This window comes from Salvia miltiorrhiza, chromosome 3, assembly GCF_028751815.1.
Source record: "Salvia miltiorrhiza cultivar Shanhuang (shh) chromosome 3, IMPLAD_Smil_shh, whole genome shotgun sequence".
Lineage (NCBI taxonomy): Eukaryota > Viridiplantae > Streptophyta > Magnoliopsida > Lamiales > Lamiaceae > Salvia > Salvia miltiorrhiza.
This window is the reverse complement of record NC_080389.1, coordinates 64,371,453-64,395,513: the sequence shown is the minus strand read 5'-3', so window position 1 is coordinate 64,395,513 and position 24,061 is coordinate 64,371,453. Positions and strand designations below refer to the sequence as shown.

Sequence of the window (24,061 nt, the reverse complement as noted above, 5' to 3'; positions counted from 1 at the left end):
TTTATAAATGCGTTTGCAAATTCTAGTGAATATCTACTTTCCTTCCTATAGCATGCCATAAAAGTAAACAATATTTAATTCTTTCAAGCTCTAGATGGTAATATTTATAATCTAAATATCATATTTCAAGCTTCAAATATAATAATGAGATTTACATTGTAGTAACATTTCAGCTACATTGTAACACCCTAATATTTAGAGTATTATTATAGTAACAAAACAATTATATAGATTTTTTTTAAATGAGATTTACATGAGGCCATTTTATTTTTTTTAATTTATTATGATTTGGGTTGTATTCATTAATTATATCTTTGAAGTTCAAAGATAAGGTTTTAAGTAATTCGAATTATTATATTTGGCAAAAGTGATTTTACAGAAATATATATGGTTAACATTTAAATGATTGTTATCCTAGAAATTTATTATTGTATTATTTCGGTGACTAGTCTAATTAAAATAGATTTATGTGATCCTGTATAGATTAGGATATATATGTATTCAATCATTATATTTATGTATATGAAAGAAAATTTCTTTAATAAGTGATTGACTCAAATACAAATAAATTATATCAAAAGAAGGATTTTTTTACTATTAAATAATCATATAAACTTATAATTGATCAATCATAGAGTTAATATCACACATTAGTATGTTACTGAACTATATTACTATAATTTCAACCTCATTCCATCATATATGTTTTTTTTTTACTTAGGGAGGGGGCAGTGCGGTTCGAACCCGTGACCTCATTGTTCACACACAAGAGAGCGTACCGTTTGGTGTCCCTTTGGGGACTTCCATCATATATGTTAAAAACAACTTAATGTGCATATTTAAACATATTATATAATCTCTAGGAGGATAGATACAAGTATCTCCATCTAAACATATATATATATATTAGCACAAAATTTAAACATCATTCATACAAAATAATACGATTATGTAAGACTAAACTAAATACGAATAATCGGTACCATCCGCTGTTGCTTTCGTTTTCTGAATTTTTCCATCGAAAAAGACATAATTTTATTCTTCCCGAAAAAATATACGAATTCTTCTGCTTAAACCAAAAACATATATATGAAGGAATTTAAAGAGGTATTTATGAAAGATAAATGGATCAAGTATAATTGGATTGAGTCTTCGATTTTATGGTAGGGAGCTGAGGTAGGGCATTCCGAATTATGAATTTTTTTGTAGTAATATATAAACCTAATAGGTTAAAAAAAAAGTATCCATAAAAAATGGGCTTTGAATGGGTTTGTGAACTGAAAATTTGATATACGTCAAGTTTTTCCGAATTTATTCTCTCTTTTTTTCTAATAAAAGTAGTTAAAAATAGTTTATACTAAATTCCTTGCTTCTCTCGCTCTGAAAATTCATAGGTTCTTCTTTTAATTGAGACATGCACACTAACCAATTTTGCATGGTTTGAACTTTGCAGAATCTTATATATATATCCATCTTGTTCTGTACCCATTTCGTGCAATCCAATATATTTGCAATTCAACCAACATAGCTAAGTTCATCAGCTTCTCTAGATTTGTCAGCACAAGTCAACGAGGTAATACGTTTTGGTCTAAATTTTCTTGTGTGAGTTTATATTTTATTTTATTATTTTTTACTATAATTTTTGTTTGATCACAAACTTTTTGCTGCATTTCTTAGTAATGGCAACACATACAAAAGCACAGAGCTGAGTTTGGTCACTTAATTTGTGATGAGAATATAGCAACATTGAATGTGCTTTGCAATTTCATAGGACAACGGAACAAGTTTGACAAGAGAAGGTGTTATTGTGAAAACTATATATAATATGATGCCTCTTTGATTGAGGTTGAGGGCATATCATCTGTATCTTTCTCAAACTTTTATGATGATAGATTTCATAATTATACATTCGGTGCTGGTTGTTGATAAAGAAATAAATGCAATTCATGGACAAAACTATGAGTTTCACTCCTTTATTACCTTACCACTTACTTAAGATAACTTAGAATGAAGAAAAGAAAAAAAACACACAAGAGGGGATTCTTTTTTAGCAGTTTACTTAAAGTCTTTCTAGGAGGAATAAGTTTGGTGTACTATAAAAGTTTATAGCATAGCATCTTATGAGAAATTCACAGATTGCATTCCCTAAAAAAGAAAGCAACTACTTTTATAATTTAACAAGCTATAAAAGTAGAAATTAATACAAAATGTTGTATCCAGTTTGAAATACACAAACAACGTGTGGTGTCATAATAAACAAAGCATCCATCAATAACTTAAAACACAATGTATATATAATATGAGATGTAGTAGTAATGCTCCAAAGATTAATCAAAATGGCAGATAAATAGATTCAAATTCATGTGACGATGAATTCAAGGCGCTCCCACTGGCACTGCTTCCACTCCTGCAGACTCGGCTTCTGCTTCCGCGTTTCGGCTATGAAACGTTGGGCGCGTTCTTTTGCTTCCTCGCGTGAGGTTGCAAAAGGCACGACGTCTTTACGCCACCTGCACTCGTTAAGGAAGTAATCATCATAGAAATCAGTCGGAAAATGAATCACAACCCTCTCAGTCGGAATATGAATCGCAACCCTCTCAAGTGATGGACAACTCCAAATCAATGCCACCAGCAATTCTTCTGGAGGACCACATCCAACGTAGCTGCTCATTTCAACCACCTTAAGATTTCTATGAACGAATTTCCCAACCTTGGATCCTACTATACGAGGAAGTTCGTACCTACGTGCCTGCCATGATCAAGACCAACAGATTAATATTCGAATTCTTATATAAAACTAAACCAAATTGTTCAAGTAGTGTCAGAGTGTAGTACATCATAATAAGGTTCTTCCAAGTAGCTCAGCTGTCACAAAAAAAACACAATCAGATGAGTCGAGTCAAAGGTATGAATATATGAGTATACAAAATCAATTCAACAAAAGCTTATTCACCTCAATCCTAAATTCACATAAGTGTGGAGATGCCTCAATCAACGATGTGAAGATGTCAAGGGGTGAATCCCAACCTGTATGAGCATGCACTTGCAGCCGTTTGAGAGAGCATAATCGAGGCAAATCAGGAGGAGCAGCAACATAACCTCTATATACACTCTGAAAAAAGTTAAAGAGGGTCAGAAAATATATGAGCATAGCATATATATAAATGGAGAAGCATACCCAGGGGCGTAGCCAGGGGGGGCTAGGGGGGGGCTGAAGCCCCCTCCCAATTTTTTTTTTTTTTAAAAAAAAAATATATATATATATATAGATATATGTTTATATTATAAAAGAAATTTATTTTACAAAAGTTGATTAGCTTGTTAGATTCTTCCATTTATAATTAATTTAAGGATAATTGTGTTATTTAAAACTATATAATCTATAAAAATATTATACATTATTATCACTATTATGCTTGTCTTTTAATAGAAAATGCCTAAAATGGATGAATGCCCCAAAAAAATTAGTTTGCTATTATTACTATGCTTGTCTTTTATTATTATTAATTCTAGCTTGTAATTTATTGAAAATATATAATTTATGAAAATATTATTCGTTATTATTGTTATTATGCTTGTCTATTAATAAAAAAATGGCTAAAATGTACGAAATGACAAAAAAAAAGTTTGTAATGCATTGAAATTAATTTGTAATATATTAAAACTATATAGTATATGAAAATGTAGTTCCTTATAATTACTATTATGCTCGTCTTTTAATAAAAAATGCTTTAAAAATACAGAATGTCCCAAAAAAATTTGTAATGTATTGAAACTAATTTGTTATATATTTAAATTATATAATCTATGAAAATGTTGTTCTTTATTATTACTATTATGCTTGTCTTTTAATAAAATAATGCCTTAAATATACGGAATGTCCAAAAAAAATTTCTCGGGCCATTGAGCATACCTGAAATCGAAAATCCAATACAAGCTTCTCCAGCTGAACTGAATAGCTCGAGTGTTCCTTGGGCTCGAGAACAAAGAACAAACACATATCACTTATAACAAATAATTCACGAAGATTCGGAGCTTTTTTCAGAAGCAAGCTGTTTTTGGGTCCTCCATATGTTAACGAGACGAGACTCACAGCAGATATCTCCAAACTCTTGACATAGGTGCATCCGGTTATCTCCAAAACTCTCAAGCTCGGTGGATCCGCAACTCGAAGATTCCCCTTAATGTAGTCAGAGAACTGTATGCATAACTCTTCAAGATTGGGACACGATGCTAGAAAATAATGAACCACGTCGTTTCTGATGTGAACATGGGACAATCTAAGGCTTCTCAGGCGGCAAAATGAATGTGAATGTGATCTTAACTCATCAGGAGTTGGGAATACATATCTAACCGTTGGGCTTTCCGTTTTATACATATCTTGAAATGAGAGATTCAATTCCAACCTTTGAACTTGCTTTTGCATAGCAAAATTCAACCATCTCTCAACTGCACGAGACGTAGATGCCTTCTCATGGATCTCCACCCCTCCCTCAAAGCTAATGATCATGCCCTCAATATACGGAGCTTGATGAAGATCCAGCACACCATTCACCCAAGACTCGAACTTTTCCTTTTCCATTAGTTTTCCATCAAATCCAAGAGTCCCATGGGAAAACCTCCAAAGATATCTCCATCTATGCGCGAGGACACTAGTCCTCGCAGCTCTCTTGATGCTCATGTGTGACAGAATCTTAATTACTAAATCATTAGGCAACCTATCAATATCACCACCATTATTCACACCATCATCCATTACCTGCTTTTCCACATTAAACTAAACTCATTACAGTAATGTAAACTAATTAAGCATATTTGCATACCAAAATTACCATCTAAACATATATATTAGCACAAAATTTAAACATCATTCATACAAAATAATACGATTATGTAAATACAAATAATCGGCTACTTACCATCTGTTGTTGCTTTCTATTTCTGGATTTTTCCATCGGAAAAGACGATAAATTTTCTCTTCCTAAATCACACGACGAATTCTTCCGCGTAAACTAAAAAGATATGCATGAATGAATTTAAAGAGAAAAATACAGAGGTATATTATATAGTCAGAGATCGATGAATGATAAGATATGGGCTTTGAATGGGCTCTTTTTTATTTGCTCTTTTTCTCTCTCTCTTTTTCTTTTGAAAATGTATAATTTATGTTAATTTTAATATAAATATATAGATGTATATGAGTTGTCAAATTATTTGAAGATTTTATTTTCCAAATTTATTTATAAATGCGTTTGCAAATTCTAGTGAATATCTACTTTCCTTCCTCCGTTATTTGGCGTTAAAAGGTTTCACTATTCGACATTGTTGACATTTTGGTAGGGAGCTGAAAATTTGATATACGTGAAATTGGATTGAGTCTTCGATTTTATGGTAGGGAGCTGAGGTAGGGCATTCCGAATTATGAATTTTTTTGTAGTAATATATAAACCTAATAGGTTAAAAAAAAAGTATCCATAAAAAATGGGCTTTGAATGGGTTTGTGAACTGAAAATTTGATATACGTCAAGTTTTTCCGAATTTATTCTCTTTTTTTTTTCTAATAAAAGTAGTTAAAAATAGTTTATACTAAATTCCTTGCTTCTCTCGCTCTGAAAATTCATAGCTTCTTCTTTTAATTGAGACATGCACACTAACCAATTTTGCATGGTTTGAACTTTGCAGAATCTTATATATATATCCATCTTGTTCTGTACCCATTTCGTGCAATCCAATATATTTGCAATTCAACCAACATAGCTAAGTTCATCAGCTTCTCTAGATTTGTCAGCACAAGTCAACGAGGTAATACGTTTTGGTCTAAATTTTCTTGTGTGAGTTTATATTTTATTTTATTATTTTTTACTATAATTTTTGTTTGATCACAAACTTTTTGCTGCATTTCTTAGTAATGGCAACACATACAAAAGCACAGAGCTGAGTTTGGTCACTTAATTTGTGATGAGAATTTAGCCACATTGAATGTGCTTTGCAATTTCATAGGACAACGGAACAAGTTTGACAAGAGAAGGTGTTACTGTGAGAATTTTATTGAAAACTATATATAATATGATGCCTCTTTGCATGATTCACAGGTAAGCTTCTTAAGAAATCTGATTGAGGTTTCTCAAACTTTTATGATCATAGATTTCATTATACATTGTGCTGGTTGTTGATAAAGAAACAAATGCAAATAAGAGGAAAATCTTCTCGGCTTCGAATTCAAATGCCAAAAACTTTCTAGAAAGTTAAGCATCAAAATACTAACTTGATTGAGAACATCTGAATCAGATGCAGACGAAACAAATGTTATGGCAAGCCCTTTTGTGCCAAACCTCCCAGCTCTACCAACCTAACAATTGAAGAGAAAAATGCGGAAACTGTAATATAACAACAATCATCTTGGACATAAAATTCATGAAATTGTTATATTATGCTTAATAATTATTCGAAAAGAGGTTATATTGTTTACACAAATTACCTTTTTGAATACACTACATTGTCTATACAACAATATACTAACAGAGTTCACTTGGTATAAAGCCCATCCTACTGTATCGTGATCTCATCTGGCGAGTCATCCACCGAACCTCCACTGCAAACCCTAGAGCACCCGAGCTCGGACAGCAACGACAAGCAAACCTCGGTCGGCCTTCCCAAGGGCACCTCCATCAATGGCTCATCACCATTGAGAAAAACTTGCACCACTTTCCTCATCTTAGATTAGGGTTCAAACAAGCCAACCCCACAACCAAACGCCCTTCTCGTGCAAACTCCACACGGTATCCACCAAACTGAACTCCTCCATCACACATATAGATATAGATATAGATAGATAGTATATGTTTTCATGAGCTTGAGTATGCTAGCTATTTCCCTTTATTCATGTACTGCTATTCACTGATGCTTTTTTTTTTTTTACTTGTAATTATATAAAAAAACGCTATCTATATATATTCTGGGATGGGCCCCCGTGAGGCCCAGAACCGCCGTTGATATATACTCTTATATATGTTGGGAAATCAGTTCCCCATCCAAACTTGGTAGAAGCAAGAAATAAGAATAAAAATAGACACAATTTAACAACACAAGAATTTAACGTGGAAACTCCAAATCCGGAGAAAAACCACGACACACTGAAAAATTACTATATGATAAATTTCTACAATCACACAGTATTTCTCACCCTCTCGACTCACAACCACTACACTCTTACAAGCCTTTGAAAACCTCTCACCCCTCTAAAACAAAGAGCAAGGAATTTCAAACTAGAAGTAATCACAAGACTAAAGGTAGTGATTGGTGCCATTGTATCAAAGACCTTGGAACTCCTTAAATAGCCTAAGGGTCTCCACCTACTTTGATAGCAAAACCAATGTGGGACAAAAATCCCCACTTTCATTTTTAACACAATTCCAACAATCTTCACCTTGTTAAAAATGAAAGAAAAACACCATTGTCTTCACCGACAATTATGATTCTTATCACAAAGAACCATCATCCTCAAAAGAGAATAAACCTACTCCACCAAATGAGTAGAACACTTAGAATAAACCATTCTAAGAATTTTACTTCGGCACATGTCGAAAAAACCTTGCTCAAATTTTTGGTGCAACCTTCTAGCTTTTGGCCCTCCTAGAAGTCATCAGCCATCGACATACTTTTCACCACACACCTGCATCCATGCCAAAAAACCATGCACATGTGGTCCAACTAACATCGTCACATCCTCTATCATGGTCATTGGACATGCCATAAGGATATTCATGTCCTCAAAGGACATCATCAAACACGATGTTAGCTGATTGTTCGGAGCTTTCTGCCGAATCCGCTCCACCTTGACAAGCTCCACCTGGACAGTTTCGCTTCGTATGGCCGGGTTTTCCGCACCTCCAACAAACAACGCCCTTGGAGTCTTTCTTCCTCTCTCTGCTAAAGGCCACCATTGCTGAATTTTCCGATGAAGGACGTCCTTCACTCATCAGCCTTCTTTCTTCCAAAAGAAGTTTGCCCGTGACTTCAGCAAAGACCAGAGTTTCCTTCCCATAAACTAATATTGGCTTCATGTGTTCATAGGAACGTGGAAGAGACAAGATGAGTTCAACGCCTTATCCTCATCTTCAATTTTCGCTCCAATACTCTCCAGTTCAGAGATAATGCCATTGAGAATACTCAAGTGATCTGAAATCTTCATACCTTCATCCATCCGTAAGGTATGAAATTGTTCCTTCAAATACAACCGATTCGAGATGCCTTTTGCTTGGTACAGAGCTTCCAGCTTTTCCCAAAGCTCATTCGCACTCGAAATCCCATGTACATTTGCAAGTACATTCTTGGCCAAACAGAGACGAATTGTGCTTGCCGCCTTCAAATCCAGATCCTCCCAATCTTCATCACTCATACCGGACTTGTTGTTTGCGTCATCATCTGCACCGGGCTTTTTGACTGCACCCGGACTTCCTTTCAGGGCCTTGTGTAACCCAGATTGTATCAGCACATCCTTGACTTGCACTTGCCACAAGCCAAAATTCATTATTCCATCGAATTTCTCCACGTCGAACTTCATTTGGACTTGAAGTTGACTTGACGTACCGCTTCTCCACCAAAATGAACAGCCGTCTCGCAAGAGACACCCCCGCCCGGATCTTTCTCAAGAAATCCTTTCTGATGTGGAAGATCAGACAATGCTGCAACCACAGAGCATACTTGGAATATCAAGAGACCTCAGCCAGGCTCTGATACCAATTGTTGGGAAATCAGTTCCCCATCCAAACTTGGTAGAAGCAAGAAATAAGAATAAAAATAGACACAATTTAACAACACAAGAATTTAACGTGGAAACTCCAAATCCGGAGAAAAACCACGACACACTGAAAAATTACTATATGATAAATTTCTACAATCACACAGTATTTCTCACCCTCTCGACTCACAACCACTACACTCTTACAAGCCTTTGAAAACCTCTCACCCCTCTAAAACAAAGAGCAAGGAATTTCAAACTAGAAGTAATCACAAGACTAAAGGTAGTGATTGGTGCCATTGTATCAAAGACCTTGGAACTCCTTAAATAGCCTAAGGGTCTCCACCTACTTTGATAGCAAAACCAATGTGGGACAAAAATCCCCACTTTCATTTTTAACACAATTCCAACAATATATAGATGATTGCCTCTTTCAAACAGGAAAGAAATATATATACGAGCATTTCATTCCCTTTATTCTTCTTCTAAATCTATCAATTTTTGATCGACGATGAATAATTCCGGGGAGAAACGGCTTCTTGTGAAACGTAACCATGGAAAGGGTGGTATGTTTTATTTAACTCCTCTTTCTCCGCGAGATTTATCTGAAATATCTGAAGAAAGTTTCGACCTCCCTTTTCTGGATCCAAGCACATCTACTCTTTGTAACAGTTGCGGGGGTTTGTTGTTTTTCATCGATTATCCTGGCACTGTTGGTTATCTTTACACTGGACATGGTTATCTTTGCAACCCCACAACCCAACAGGTTCAGATCATTCCTTCCAAGGAAGCCTCTCCATCTCCAGATTATGTAAACATTTTGCTTGGTGGTTGTGTAGGCTATGATTCTAAATCTGATGATTACAAAATCCTAGGAATTTGGGAGCGTAATTACCGCCCGTCAGGGCCTGCTATCCGAACTTTTGAGTTGTATTCGTTAAGAAATAATTCTTGGAAGGAGATTCCGACTCTTACTGCTTTTATGGCCAAAATGTTGCGTTGTGGTATTGAAAAAATTATATATGTTAGAGGTAAGTGTTATTGGCTTTGTGCGACTGCCTCGGGAGTTATGTCGTTCGACTATAGTGAGGAAAGCTTCTCTTACTTGCCTTTACCACGAAAGGCTCATATCTTTCGTTTTAGCCTTGTCAAGTTTAATGATGAAGATTTGTTAGGTATGGTTTACTGTGGGCGACGAGGAGATAGTGAACTTGGTTATTATTTTCAGGCTTGGGTATGGAGAGAGGGGTGGGATAATATGTTTTGTGTCTCTCTTGGTGGTGCTGTAGATGAAGTAGAGGGGACAATATACGGCGGATTTTTGTTTCTTCGTGGAGCTAGTGTGGATGTTGAACAACGGCGTCTAGTAGTTTATGATTGGACTAAGAAAGAGTGCAAGGAACTTGGTATTTATAATTATCACAATATAATAGATGTTTTTTGTTATGTTGAGAGCCCCGTTTGTATGCCCCATGGAATGCCAATCAGTGGATTCCCTATTCTTACTTGTGGTGATTTAGCCGGTGGATTCCCTATTCTTACTTATGGTGATTTAGGCAAGGACGAACACGAGTATACTTGTGAGTATGACTCTATGGAGGAACACAACTATGAGGTGTATAACTCTTCGGATGAAGCCTGCGATGCAGATCTCGATGATTTTGCTGCTAATGGGTACGTTTTTTTGACATTTTACAATTGAAACTGGAGGATTACATAAAGATTAATTTTGAATATATAGGTGATGCATGCATGGTGTTATGTTTGTTTTCTCACATAAATAATCTGTGTTTTAGATTGCTAATTTTCTAATGAAAAGCAACTTTCTCTTATATAGTTTCTTTTACTAAGTAAACATGTGTGATTGCAGATTCCGTGTCCTTGATGATAAGGAGTTGGAGGAGGAGGAGGAGGAGGAGGAGGATGAGGAAGAGTGGAGATACGATGCCGTTATGGAGGTTATGGAGTTGGAGCCGCAGGAGGCGGAGGTATTCTTGTTCAAATTTGTTTTCTGGTTCAATCTTTTTAGCTCCCACACACGATAGAGTGATTGTTTTATGGATGATAGGGTGACTGTTTTATGTCAAGATCCTAGGAAATTTTGTTTAAAGATACTAAAAATAGGTGCTTCTTTTCTCACAGGTTGTCCACAATTCTTTTCTTCCTGGTGGCACACAACACTACTATACCCTTCCCTCATATGAGAATCCTGATACAGCAAGAGCAGAAAATCCTGATGCACAAGGAAACATGATTATCTCTAGAGATGAGTATAAGAGAGTTGATTTTCATATGGTGAATTATATGGATGTAAAGTTCTTCGTAATCAAGTCAGAGAGTGAGGATGATGTGCACAAGAGTATTATGTATAACATGTGGTCATGCAGTCCCTATGGGAACAAGAAGCTTAATGATGCATATAAAGATTCCCAGAGAATTGCTGCTGGATTCCCATTAATCTGCCCCATCTTCCTCTTCTTTTTTGTCAGAGTAACCATTTTCTCACATTATAATTAATTATGTTTTCATGAGCTTGAGTATGCTAGTTATTTCCCTTTATTCATTTTTTTTTTCTCTCTCTCTCTTTGTGAAAACAAGGTTAATATGAGTGGCCAGTTCCGTGGTATGGCAGAAATGACTGGCCCAGTGGATTTCCACAGAGATATGGATTTAGATAAAAGGAGTGGAAGCTTTCCTGTAAAGTGGCACTTCATAAAGGATTTGTCGGACTTGGATAGTTTTCACACCTTATCGCAGAACAATAGTGACAACAGAGACATACAAAGGGTATATGATAATTGTCTTTTTTATGCATATCTTGTTAGGACAACCAAGTAATGTGGAGAAGATGATCCTTTTTATTTTGTCTCTTTTCAGATAAGCTACTGTAAAGGTGGGAGTATGCTTGAAATATTCAAGGGCAACAAAGCATGAGAGGAGGTTTGGTGGATCTGGATGGTTTGCGTTTTTGTTTGAAATGGGGGATACTCGTATATTATGTGAAGCTGGATTTGGATGGTTTGCTTTTTTGTTTTATGCTTCAGATGAGTTACATATTATGCTTAAGATGTTCTGTGAAGGTGGATTTCGATGGTTTGTTTTATGCTTAAGATGAGTAACAAGTCTAAGAAGAAAACATAATATTTAAAACTCTATTTAGTCTTATTATTTACTCTCTTTGTCCATCTTTTAATTAGAGAAAAATATATATATATATATAGTCAAAAAAAATAAATAAACATTCTTATATAACAACACTCATAAAACCATGACCAAATAATCATTTTTAAATGAAATGATAAAATTATCCTTAATTGATCCCACATCAAATATCATTCTTTAATTTAGTATTATAAAATTTCGAAGAAAAAAAATTAACTCTCTTTCCTCCTCCTAACGTCAGTGCGCCCCTTCCCCCTTCAGGCTTCAGCTCTTCTTCCCTTTTTTTTTTTTTTTTTCTTTTAAAAACTAATTTGAAGGAGCTTGCATCCATCTTAAACATTGAGAGTCTCTGATCATCTCATTGTTCAATTAATGGGCGTCGATGAATTGAGGATACATACATGAGTTATTACAAGAACTCTCCTTTTAAATTAGGATCCTTTCTATCACGAGGATAAACTATTTTTCAGCCTAAATGTAAGTGTAATTATGCATTAATTTTTTTGCATAAAGACTTATTATTTCGATAGTAAATTTAATTGTTTGTTGATCTAATTTGCTTCAATAAATTTATTTATTTAATGCAAGAGATATAAAAAAATATAGAGATCACAATTTTTGCTCGTCTATTTTAGGATAATTGTTTATTGTATTTAGTTATTTTATCAAAATATAAAATATTAAAAGTAATTATATATATATATATATATATACATTGAATATAAAAATATTATAAATAGATATAGTATATTAACAAATCTATGTATACTACACCAATTTCAATTTTGGCAAACTATATTGTAAAATGTGAATCTACAAAAAATAATTAAAATTTTCAAAAACAATATATAGACTAATACAAACTTTGGAAAAGAAAAATATCTAGATATTTTCATGAAAATAATGATACTCATTAGATAAAAAATGTGTTATCAAGTTATTGATCATTGATTTGATAAGTGTCTCTCTATAAAATGAATTCATTTTTATTTAATATAAGTAAGTCATAAATTTTATTTTTTTAGAAAATATATTTTTGTTTCACTAAATAGAAATACTCGGAAGTAAAATTAGTGATATTCAGTCGGATGTAGAGTTGAATGTGAATGAAGTTTGAACATGGATTTAATGGATTTAATTAGTAATAAGGAACAGGCTCCAGAACGTCCATAGAGGCCAAATTCAGTCCTCTTGCACTCATTCATAAATCTATCAAAATGATAACATATACACAAAAAAAAAACTAAAAACTAAAAAAAAAAAACTCTAAAAAACGAGTATTTGGGGTGCCTCAGTGCCACTAGAGCAAAAAAAAAAAAAAAAAACTAAAAAAAAAAAGTGCCTCTGTGCCCTCATCGGCATTTATAAACAATGTTAAAGTATCTCAACTTGTATGTATATGAATTTTGTGTAGATATTTACAGATCTACCAAAAATAATGACATAAACACAAAAAAATTTAAAACAAATGTGCGAAAAAAAGAAAATATTTTTTTAAGCAACACTTTGTGAAGATATTAAAAAATTTGGAAAAAAACATATAGACTGATTAAGATAAGTCTCATTAGTGGATGTGAAGTGAATATGGGGAAGGCTGTAATTGAAAGGCGAATATGGAAAAGGCTGGAATCGAACGAAGGAGAAGAGGAATTTCTACATATTAGGTCTGACCCACCATGCCCTCGGGGGAGGAGCGGGCCTCAAGGGCGGAGTCGAGGCGGCGAATGTGGGAATGGGCGCCGATTCTTTCAATTCGGGTTAGGTCGCGCATCTCTGAGAGCTTTATCTCCGCCATGGCTGAGCTTTGGAGAGGAGAGGGAGAGAGATTTGGAGCTCAACAGAGGAAAATGAGGAAGATGAAAGGGGTTTAGGGTTTTGGACTTTCAAGGGATTTCCAAAATTCTTATTTATTTAAAAATATAAAATTATTTATTAATTAATTATTTTAAAATTTTAATGTAGTAATATTACAACTAATAGAACAGGCACACAGTAATTATTGTCGTAATAAAAAGTAATTAATATTACAATGAAATGTAACGTCTCTAGATAATTACATTTGTTCACGATGATTGTTACTTTTATTCTAAAAATTTTATATTTTTAGTTATTCAATCAAATAATTATTATTGTATGAAAAAGTAATCATTGATATATATAAAAGTAATGTTTATTTTACTCGTTACAACTTGTAATTTTGTATATTTGCTCAAATAATCATTGTTGTAAGAAAAAGTAACTATTGATGTGAAGAAAAGTAATGTTTCAAAAACATTAGTAGTACAATTCTTCATGTCAATATTTTTTTTCATTTATTTTATGATTTAGGGTTTAGTTTTCAGGATTTAGAGTTTAGAAAATATAATACTTTATATTGAACGAAAGGTAAATATTATATTAACATATTTGTGCTAACAAATGCATATTTTATACTTATTAAAAGTAAATATTCCCATTAGAGCTTAGGATTTAGTGTTTAGGGTTTAGCGTTCAGGGTTTAGGATTTTATAATATAACATTTTATGTTTATTAAATAACGTTAAAATAAATAAAATATAGAAAAAAATAATCAACTAATTATTCATGTAATCATTGTTGTAGGAAAAAGTAATTAGTGAAATAATGAAATAGAAAAAGAAATTAATAAAACATAAAAAAGAAATAATAAAAAAGAAAAAAAATACAAACAAAATAATAAAACAGAAAAAGAAATTAATCGAAAAATAAAAAAAAATACAAACATAGAAGAATAAAATATATAAAGAAAACATAACAAATAGTAATAAAGAAAACAGAAAAAGTAAATAGAAAAAAAATGCACATAAAGAAAACTAAAAAGGAAATAAAAAAATTTAAAGGAAAGAGGAAATGAAAATAAAATGGAAAAGAAAAACGTAAAAAGAAAAAAAAAAAAAAAAAAAACTAACTACAAACTAACTAATTTAAATCCCACGCACACACATCCATGCGTCTATCTATCTCTATGTACATACACATATATATTATATACATGGACCTATTTTTTTTTTGCTTGCTATGGTTATAAAAATATATATCAAAATTTCTTAAAACACAATGTATGAGACTGTAGTAATGCTCCAAAGAATCAAAATGGCAGATAAATAGATTCAAAATGTTAGTCAAATAGGAGCACCTCAACAATTCCAACTTTGCTACCTCAAATTTCAAACATGGCTAGCTGCACCTACCACATCATTTGCCTATAAATAAACATCTTCTGCAGCATCCCAAACACAACAACACAACACCAAAATCACAACCATAGCTATCTAGAGAGAGATAGAAATAGAGAGAGAAAAAAATCTTGTGAGAGAAAATTTCAGTGTGGAAGTTATACACGAGTGATAAAAGTGAGTTGAGAGATAGTCTCTGCGTAGGCAGATACAAAATACAGTGTGGTATTTTTGTTGTACTCCTCCTTTTGAGATTCTCTAATATATTGGTGTGGGTCCGTGGACGTAGGCAGTTTGGCCGAACCACGTTAAAAATATCGGTGTCATTTTTTTTTTCTCTCGTTTCATATCGGTCGATATCCAAAATATTGCGTCACACTAGATCCCGGGCGGAATTAGTTGCGTCTAATTCCCAACAACTGGTATCAGAGCCACGGTGGTGGCAGATATTTTCTGATGTTTTTCGCTGTTACTATTCACGTGAATAGTGAATTCCGTGAATAGTGAAATTTGTCGGCGGTTCCGATTTGTCGACAAAAGGTGTTCTAAACACGGTGGTTAGCTGAAAAATCAGAAACGATCCAAGGAGTCCAGATCGAGTGGGAGCAATGTCGACAGACGATAAAATTTCCAAAATTGATAAATTCAACGGTGTGAATTTTTTGGAAAATGCAAATGGAGGATTACTTGTACCAGAAGGACCTGTATAAGCCCTTGAAGGAAAATCCAGAAGTCAAGGACGCGGACGGAGCAAGTCAAGGAATGGCAGGCAGAGCTCCAGGATCCACAAGAATTCCAACAAATCAAAGTCTATTGAATGTTGGAACTGTGGTCAGGTCGGGCACTACAGAACGCAGTGTAAATTACCTTCAAAGGGAAACGAGAAAAAGACCGAAGCCAATGTTGTGGCTGAAGGAGAAGGACGTGAGACATATTCCAAAGTTGAGGAATAACTTGATCTCCGTCAAGCAATTGTCGAGAGAAGGATGTGATACACACTTCTCAGGTGATTATTGGAAAATCACTAGGGGCGCAATGATTCTTGCACGTGGCAAGGATATTGGCAGCCTATACACAGCGATGAATGCGTGTGTGACAATTGCAGTTGCTGATAGCAAGAAGAATGCAAATTTGTGGCACCAAAGACTTGGGCACATGAGCCAGAAAGGGCTCAAGTATATGCATTCGAAAGGGAAACTACCAGAAGAGGGTGAGTTTCAACACAAGTGGTAGAACTCTGAAGCAAGTAAAGCTTGAGTTAGTCCACACAGATGTTTGGGGTCCAACAAGAGTTTCATCCATTGGCGGAAAGTCTTACCTTTGTGACTTTCATCGATGACCACTTGAGAAAGGTGTGGGTTTACTTCTTGAGACAAAAGTCAGAGGTGTTTGAGGCGTTCAAGAAGTGGAAGGCCATGGTGGAAAATGAAACTGGATTACGGATAAAGAAGTTGAGATCCGATAATGGTGGAGAATACGAAGATATGGCGTTCAAGAAATTTTGTTACCAGGATGGCATCAAGTTAGAAAGGACGTTGCCAGGGACACCACAACAAAATGGAGTTGCAGAACGCATGAACCGGACGTTGACAGAAAGAGCTAGGAGCATGAGGATACATGCAGGACTGCCAACACAATTTTGGGCAGAAGCTGTCAACACTGCGGCATATCTCGTTAACCATGGGCCATCTGTACCATTGGAGTACAGAATACCTGAGGAAGTTTGGAGCGGCAAAGAAATTAAACTTTCTCACTTGAAAGTATTTGGTTGTGTCGCGTATGTACACATTAGTGATAATGCCAGGAGTAAGCTCGACTCCAAATCACTAAAATGTACTTTCATTGGATATGGTGGAGATGAGTTCGGGTACCGTTTTTGGGATGACAAAAACAGGAAGGTCATTCGAAGCAGGAATGTCATATTCAATGAAAATGTGATGTACAAGGACAGGAATGCAGTGCAGTCCACCGACACAACAAGTGACGATCCAACATACGTTGATCCAGATGATACTGCAGAGTGCAGTACATCAAAGCAAACAGATGAAGGTTTGCAGACGGAGGAGCCCAACTCTGAGGCTGATCCACCACAGTCTCCAGTTCCAGCTCCAACTCCTATACCCAGGAGGTCATCTCGACCTCATGTTCCGAACAGGAAGTACATGAATCAAATGTTACTGACCGATGCTGGTGAACCTGAATTCTATGAAGAAGCATGTCAAGTCGGAGATTCTGTCAAGTGGGAGCTTGCAATGAAAGAAGAGATAAAATCTCTTATCTCTAATATGACGTGGGAACTAGTTGAGTTGCCCAAAGGAAAGAAAGCTCTACACAACAAATGGGTGTACAGAATCAAAGAAGAGCATGATGGTTCAAAGCGATATAAGGCAAGATTGGTAGTCAAAGGTTTCCAACAGGAAGAAGGAATTGACTACACAGATATCTTTGCTCCGGTTGTAAAGTTGACAACAATCCGATCGGTCCTGAGTATTGTCGCAACGGAGGACTTGCATCTAGAGCAGTTAGATGTGAAAACTGCTTTCCTCAATGGTGACTTAGAGGAGGAAATATACATGCAACAACCAGATGGATTCTCTGTCAAAGGAAAGGAGAAGCTGGTGTGCAAGTTGAAAAAGAGCCTGTATGGCTTGAAGCAAGCTCCGAAGCAATGGTACAAGAAGTTTGATGGATTCATGCAGAAAAATGGCTACATGAAGTGCAATGCTGACCATTGTTGTTACTTCAAGAGGTTCGAGTCCAGCTATATCATCTTGCTACTTTATGTTGATGACATGTTAGTAGCCGGCTCAGACTTGAACGAAATCAAGAAGTTGAAAAGGCAGCTTTCAGCGGAGTTCGAGATGAAGGACTTAGGAGAAGCAAAGCAAATTCTCGGGATGAGAATTTACAGAGACAAGCAAAAAGGTGTTTTGCAGTTGTCTCAGGCCAACTACGTCAATCGAATCTTGCAAAGATTCAACATGAGCAGTGCTAAGCCGGTTAGCTCAGCATTAGCTAACCATTTCCGCCTATCCAAAGAGCACTCTCCAAAGACTAAGGAGGAAAGAGACTTCATGGCTAAAATTCCTTACGCCTCAGCCATTGGAAGTCTGATGTATGCCATGGTCTGTACTAGACCAGATATCGCTCATGCAGTGGGAGTTGTGAGCAGATTTATGGCAAATCCAGGAAAGCAGCATTGGGAAGCAGTAAAGTGGATATTGAGATATCTACGTGGATCTACTGATAGATGCTTATGCTTTCGACGAGGTGATGTAGCACTACAAGGTTTTGTAGATGCAGATTTTGCCGGTGAGGTAGATCGCAGGAGAAGCACTACCGGTTATGTCTTTACTATTGGCACGACTGCTGTTAGTTGGATCTCGCAGATACAAAAGATTGTTGCTTTATCCACTACAGAAGCAGAGTACGTGGCAATCACCGAGGCTAGCAAAGAAATGATCTGGTTACAAGGGTTGTTGGCAGAATTGGGTTTTGATCAGACGAAGAATGTCTTGCACAGCGATAGTCAGAGTGCGATACATCTGGCAAAGAATTCAGCATTTCATTCTAGAACGAAACATATTGGACTTCGTTATCATTTCATCAGATCTCTGTTGGAGGATGAGGTGTTAATACTTGAAAAGATCCAAGGAGCTCAAAATCCAGCCGACATGCTTACAAAGGCAGTAACCATTGATAAATTGAAGTTGTGCTCAGCTTCAATTGGTTTGCTAGAATAACAAAGACAGAAAGGCTGCTGCGTTGATCGAGGTGTGAAGACAGATTGAAATCAGTCTTCAAGTGGGAGATTGTTAGTCAAATAGGAGCACCTCAACAATTCCAACTTTGCTACCTCAAATTTCAAACATGGCTAGCTGCACCTACCACATCATTTGCCTATAAATAAACATCTTCTGCAGCATCCCAAACACAACAACACAACACCAAAATCACAACCATAGCTATCTAGAGAGAGATAGAAATAGAGAGAGAAAAAAATCTTGTGAGAGAAAATTTCAGTGTGGAAGTTATACACGAGTGATAAAAGTGAGTTGAGAGATAGTCTCTGCGTAGGCAGATACAAAATACAGTGTGGTATTTTTGTTGTACTCCTCCTTTTGAGATTCTCTAATATATTGGTGTGGGTCCGTGGACGTAGGCAGTTTGGCCGAACCACGTTAAAAATATCGGTGTCATTTTTTTTTTCTCTCGTTTCATATCGGTCGATATCCAAAATATTGCGTCACACTAGATCCCGGGCGGAATTAGTTGCGTCTAATTCCCAACACAAAATTCATGTGACGACGATGAATTCACGTTGGGCGTCGCATGAGGTTGCATAAGGCACGACGTCGTGTTTATACCGCCTGCACGCGTTAATCATATACCGAACGCCAGGATCATCATATAAATCAATCGGAATATGAACCCTCTCAAGTGATGGACAACTCCAACCACCTTAAGATTTCTATGAACGAATTTCCCAACCTTTGGATCCTACTATAAGAGGAAGTCCGTACCTACGTGCCTGCCACGATCAAGACCAACAGATTAATACTCGAATTCTTATATAAAACTAAACCTACTCGAATTCTTATATAAAACTAAACCAAATTGTACAAGTAGAGTTGGAGTGTAGTACATCAATAACAAGTTCTACCGAGTAGCTCAGCTGTCACAAAAAAACACAATGAGATGAGTCGAGTCAAAGGATACAAAATCAATTCAACAAAAGCTTATTCACCTCAATCCTAAATTGGCATAAGTGTATGAATGAATCAAGATGGTGGGAGATGAACAAACTTACATTCAAGAATGTATGAATGAATCAACAAAGAGATGGTGGGAGATGATCTAACAAAGAAGTTTGGAGCATCATAATCTTGTTCATCTACTCAAATTAAACAAGTTTGATGACATTAATGAGTTAAGAATAATAGAGATTGAAGGTATCTCAAGCAATTCTTGAAACCTCCCAGCACGTTCCGCGAAGATCTTGACGAGCAGCCTCTCTCTGCGAGCCTCGCCCGGGAGCTGGAGCCGCTGAACTTGCGATACGGAAACCACCCTTTTATTAAGAGACTTAACCGGTGATCGATCGCGTTTTGAAACAACATCATCTCCTAAATCCCACTGTCCATCTTCGTTATTCGCCTTTGAGATCTCTTCATGAATGCACTCTTCTTTCTTTCATCTTCTTTTGTGTTCAACCTTACTGTAAATTAAGGTTATATAATTTGAAAATTTTGAACCTTAGCATGCTTAACGCCACTACATGGTCTTCGTAGGAAGGAAAGTAGATATTCACTAGAATTTGCAAACGCATTTATAAATAAATTTGGAAAATAAAATCTTCAAATAATTTGACAACTCATATACATCTATATATTTATATTAAAATTAACATAAATTATACTTTTTCAAAAGAAAAAGAGCGAGAGAGAAAAAGAGCAAATAAAAAAGAGCCCATTCAAAGCCCATATCTTATCATTCATCGATCTCTGACTATATAATATACCTCTGTATTTCTCTTTAAATTCATTCATGCATATCTTTTTAGTTTACGCGGAAGAATTCGTCGTGTGATTTAAGAAGAGAAAATTTATCGTCTTTTCCGATGGAAAAATCCAGAAATCGAAAGCAACAACGGATGGTAAGTAGCCGATTATTTGTATTTACATAATCGTATTATTTTGTATGAATGATGTTTAAATTGTGTGCTAATATATATGTTTAGATGGTAATTTTGGTATGCAAATATGCTTAGTTTACATTACTGTAATGAGTTTTAATTTTTGTGATGAAAAAAAATTGAAGTAGTCATCCGCTTAGTTTAGTCTTACATGTATGTATTTGGTGTGAAATAATGGAGTCTAAGTTTAGTTTAATGTGGAAAAGCAGGTAATGGATGGTGCTGTGAATAATGGTGGTGATATTGATAGGTTGCCTAATGATTTAGTAATTAAGATTCTGTCACACATGAGCATCAAGAGAGCTGCGAGGACTAGTGTCCTCGCGCATAGATGGAGATATCTTTGGAGGTTTTCCCATGGCCATGGGACTCTTAGATTTGATGGAAAACACATGAAAAAGGAAGAGTTTCAGTCTTGGGTGAATGGTGTGCTGGATCTTCATCTAGCTCCATATATTGAGGGCTTGATCATTAGCTTTGAGGGAGGGGTGGAGAGCCATGAGAAGGCATCTACGTCTCGTGCAGTTGAGAGATGGTTGAATTTTGCTATGCAAAAGGAAGTTCAAAGGTTGGAATTGAATCTCTCATTTGAAAATTTGTATGGAAGGATAAGCCCAACGGTTAGACATGCATTCCCAACTCGTGTATTTTGCCGCCTGAGAACTCTTGAGGAGTTAAGATCACATTCATTTTGCCGCCTGAGAAGCCTTAGATTGTCCCAAGTTCACATCAGCACCAACGTGGTTCATTATTTTCTAGCATCGTGTCCCGATCTTGAAGAGTTATGCATACAGTTCTCTTACAACATTCGAGGAAATCTTCGAGTTGTTGATCCACCAAGCTTGAGAGTTTTGGAGATAACCAGATGCCCCGGTATCAGGAGTTTGGAGATCTCTGCTGTGAGTCTCGTCTCGTTAACATATGGAGGACCCGGAAACAGCTTGCTGCTGATAAAAGCTCCCAATCTTCGTGAATTATGTGTTAGAAGGCTTATGTGTTTGTTCTTTGTTTTCGGGCGCAATGAACACTCGAGCTATTTCGTTCAGCTGGAGAAGCTTGTATTGGATTTTCGATTCCTGGTATGCTTCTTCATTTTTATATATATGCTCATATATTTTCTGACCCTTAACTTCTTTTTCTCAGAGTGAAAGTATAACACTTGATTATCAGAATAGAGATAGAGATTGGGTTGCTCCTCCTACTTTGCCTCGATTATGCTCTCTCAAACGGCTGCAAGTGCATGCTCATACAAAATATGGTGCACGTACACCCCTCGACATCTTCACATCATTGATTGAGGCATCTCCACACTTATGTGAATTTAGGATTGAGGTGAATAAGCTTATGTTGAATTGATTTTGTATCCTCATATATTCATGCCTTTGACTCGACTCATCTGATTGTGTTTTTTTTGTGACAGCTGAGCTACTCGGTAGATCGTCGTTATGATGTACTACACTCTGACTCTACTTGAACAATTTGATTTATTTTTATGTAAGAATTCGAGTATTAATCTGTTGGTCTTGATCGTGGCAGGCACGTAGGTACGAACTTCCTCGTATAGAAGGATTCAAGGTTGGGAAATTCGTTCATAGAAATCTTAAAGTGCTTGAAATGAGCAGCTACGTTGGATTTGGTCCTCCAGAAGAACTGCTGGTGGCATTGATTTGGAGTTGTCCATCACTTGAGAGAGTTGCGATTCATATTGGGAATGATTTCTATGATAATACTGGCGTTGGCTACTTCATTGACAAGTGCAGGCGGAGTAAAGAGGTCGTGCATTTTGCTACCTCACGCGAGGAAGCAAAAGGACGCGCCCAACGTTTCATAGCCAAAACGCGGAAGCAGAAGCCGAGTCTGCAGGAGTGGAAGCAGTGCCAGTGGGAGCGCCTTGAATTCATTGTCACATGAATTTTGAATCTGCCATTTTGATTCTTTGGAGCATTACTACAGTCTCATACATTGTGTTTTAAATTATTGATGGATGCTTTATTTATTATGACAAATGCTTTATTCATTTTCAAATTGGATACATCATTTTGTATTTCTACTTTTATAGCTTCTTAAAATATATAAGTAGTTGCTTTCTTTTTGTGTGAAATATTGAGAATGTGATCTATGGATTTGTCATAAGATGCTATGCTATATATATGTGTGTGTGTTTGGCCATTGATGCTGAACAAGCTCTAGCTAAATTGTTGTTTACTATTAGCCTAATTCAGTTGTGGCAATTGCAATATAGAAATAATTCGGGAGTTCTAACTGAATTAATTATTTTATGCAGCATATTTGTTCTAAATGTTTTCGGTTTGTAGGTAAATGTAAATGTGAAGAAGTATTTTATGGTAAACGTAACATCAAAGAAGTGTTGTTTTAGTTAGTTGTCATTTAATGAAGTGCTAATACAATTTGATGTTGTTTGATCTTTTGCTTAGTTTTGTTGTAGTTAATGATGTTCTTTATCATGGAGTCTGATATATGATCTTGGGTTGTTTTCGAATTGTTGCTCAGTTATTTCTCGATTTAGATGGCTAAATATTTATCTGTTGTTTCTAGACTTAATTTCAAGAGGTCTTCAGATTCTGATTAAGAAATGTTGATATATATTTTTATAACTATAGCAAAGCAAAAAAAAAAAAAAGGTACATGTATATAATATATATGTGTGTATATAGATATAGATAGACGCATGTATGTGTGTGCGTGGGATTTAAATTAGTTAGTTTGTAGTTACTAGTTTTTTTTCTTTTTACGTTTTTCTTTTACTTTTTATTTTCATTTCCTCTTTTCTTTAATTTTTTTTATTTCCTTTTTAGTTTTCTTTATGAGCATTTTTTTTCTATTTACTTTTTCTGTTTTCTTTATATATTTTATTCTTCTATGTTTGTATTTTTTTATTTTTCGATTAATTTCTTTTTCTAATTTATTATTTTGTTTGTATTTTTTTTACATTATTCCAAAATAATTATTATTATGACAAAAAGTAATTATTCACAAAAAAGAAACTAATGTTTTTGAAGAGTTACTTTTCATTATTTCACTAATTACTTTTTCTTACAACAATGATCACATGAATAATTAGTTGATTATTTTGTCTATATTTTATTTATTTTAACGTTATTTAATAAACATAAAATATTATATTTTAAAACCCTGAACGGGAAGGCAAAATCGTCGTCTCCTCCTTGATTCTGACCCCAATTGCCTTCCTGAAGGCCTGCATTAGGGCCTCGGTTTTCGACATCTCCAGCGAGAAGAGCTCGCTGCCGG

General features: G+C 35.4%; 3 protein-coding genes across 4 annotated transcripts; 2 read left to right on the top strand and 1 right to left on the bottom strand.

Annotated features, from left to right (window-relative positions):
- Window positions 1-2,199: 2,199 nt before the first annotated feature.
- Window positions 2,200-5,042, bottom strand: LOC131015554 (putative F-box/FBD/LRR-repeat protein At3g49040). The gene is made up of 5 exons (XM_057943974.1): window positions 4,920-5,042; window positions 3,914-4,759; window positions 2,954-3,112; window positions 2,836-2,865; window positions 2,200-2,749 (listed from the first exon to the last, which is right to left on the bottom strand). The coding sequence occupies exons 1-5, from the start codon at window positions 4,953-4,955 to the stop codon at window positions 2,360-2,362; spliced, it is 1,461 nt and encodes a 486-aa protein (XP_057799957.1). The 5' UTR covers window positions 4,956-5,042; the 3' UTR covers window positions 2,200-2,359.
- Window positions 5,043-9,197: 4,155 nt separating this feature from the next.
- On the top strand, window positions 9,198-11,893 carry LOC131015553 (uncharacterized). 2 transcript variants are annotated; one of them, XM_057943973.1, is made up of 5 exons: window positions 9,198-10,414; window positions 10,611-10,728; window positions 10,883-11,224; window positions 11,339-11,527; window positions 11,618-11,893. In XM_057943973.1, the coding sequence occupies exons 1-5, from the start codon at window positions 9,252-9,254 to the stop codon at window positions 11,672-11,674; spliced, it is 1,869 nt and encodes a 622-aa protein (XP_057799956.1). In that variant the 5' UTR covers window positions 9,198-9,251; the 3' UTR covers window positions 11,675-11,893. The 2 variants fall into 2 exon arrangements, with proteins under 2 accessions (XP_057799956.1, XP_057799955.1); XM_057943972.1 differs by having other exon boundaries at window positions 10,883-11,230.
- An 8,670-nt stretch (window positions 11,894-20,563) lies between these two features.
- Window positions 20,564-22,906, top strand: LOC131015552 (putative F-box/FBD/LRR-repeat protein At3g49040). The gene is made up of 5 exons (XM_057943971.1): window positions 20,564-20,752; window positions 21,001-21,870; window positions 21,935-22,123; window positions 22,212-22,241; window positions 22,328-22,906. Exons 1-5 carry the CDS (start codon window positions 20,717-20,719, stop codon window positions 22,700-22,702), a joined length of 1,500 nt encoding a protein of 499 aa, XP_057799954.1. The 5' UTR covers window positions 20,564-20,716; the 3' UTR covers window positions 22,703-22,906.
- The last annotated feature ends 1,155 nt before the right edge of the window (window positions 22,907-24,061 follow it).

What these genes read in the sequence shown, in the direction of transcription:
- LOC131015554 (XM_057943974.1), bottom strand. Translation starts at nt 4,955, where the DNA reads ATGGAAAAATCCAGAAATAGAAAGCAACAACAGATG. An exon ending in TATTGGATTTTCGATTTCAG is followed by an intron (nt 3,113 to 3,913) that starts GTATGCTCAATG and finishes AACTTTTTTCAG; the next exon opens with AGTGTATATAGAGGTTATGT. An exon ending in TATGTGAATTTAGGATTGAG is followed by an intron (nt 2,866 to 2,953) that starts GTGAATAAGCTT and finishes TTTTTGTGACAG; the next exon opens with CTGAGCTACTTGGAAGAACC.
- LOC131015553 (XM_057943972.1), top strand. Translation starts at nt 9,252, where the DNA reads ATGAATAATTCCGGGGAGAAACGGCTTCTTGTGAAACGTAACCATGGA. An exon ending in TGGAGCCGCAGGAGGCGGAG is followed by an intron (nt 10,729 to 10,882) that starts GTATTCTTGTTC and finishes CTTTTCTCACAG; the next exon opens with GTTGTCCACAATTCTTTTCT. An exon ending in ACAACAGAGACATACAAAGG is followed by an intron (nt 11,528 to 11,617) that starts GTATATGATAAT and finishes GTCTCTTTTCAG; the next exon opens with ATAAGCTACTGTAAAGGTGG.
- LOC131015552 (XM_057943971.1), top strand. Translation starts at nt 20,717, where the DNA reads ATGGAAAAATCCAGAAATCGAAAGCAACAACGGATG. An exon ending in TATTGGATTTTCGATTCCTG is followed by an intron (nt 21,871 to 21,934) that starts GTATGCTTCTTC and finishes TCTTTTTCTCAG; the next exon opens with AGTGAAAGTATAACACTTGA. An exon ending in TATGTGAATTTAGGATTGAG is followed by an intron (nt 22,124 to 22,211) that starts GTGAATAAGCTT and finishes TTTTTGTGACAG; the next exon opens with CTGAGCTACTCGGTAGATCG.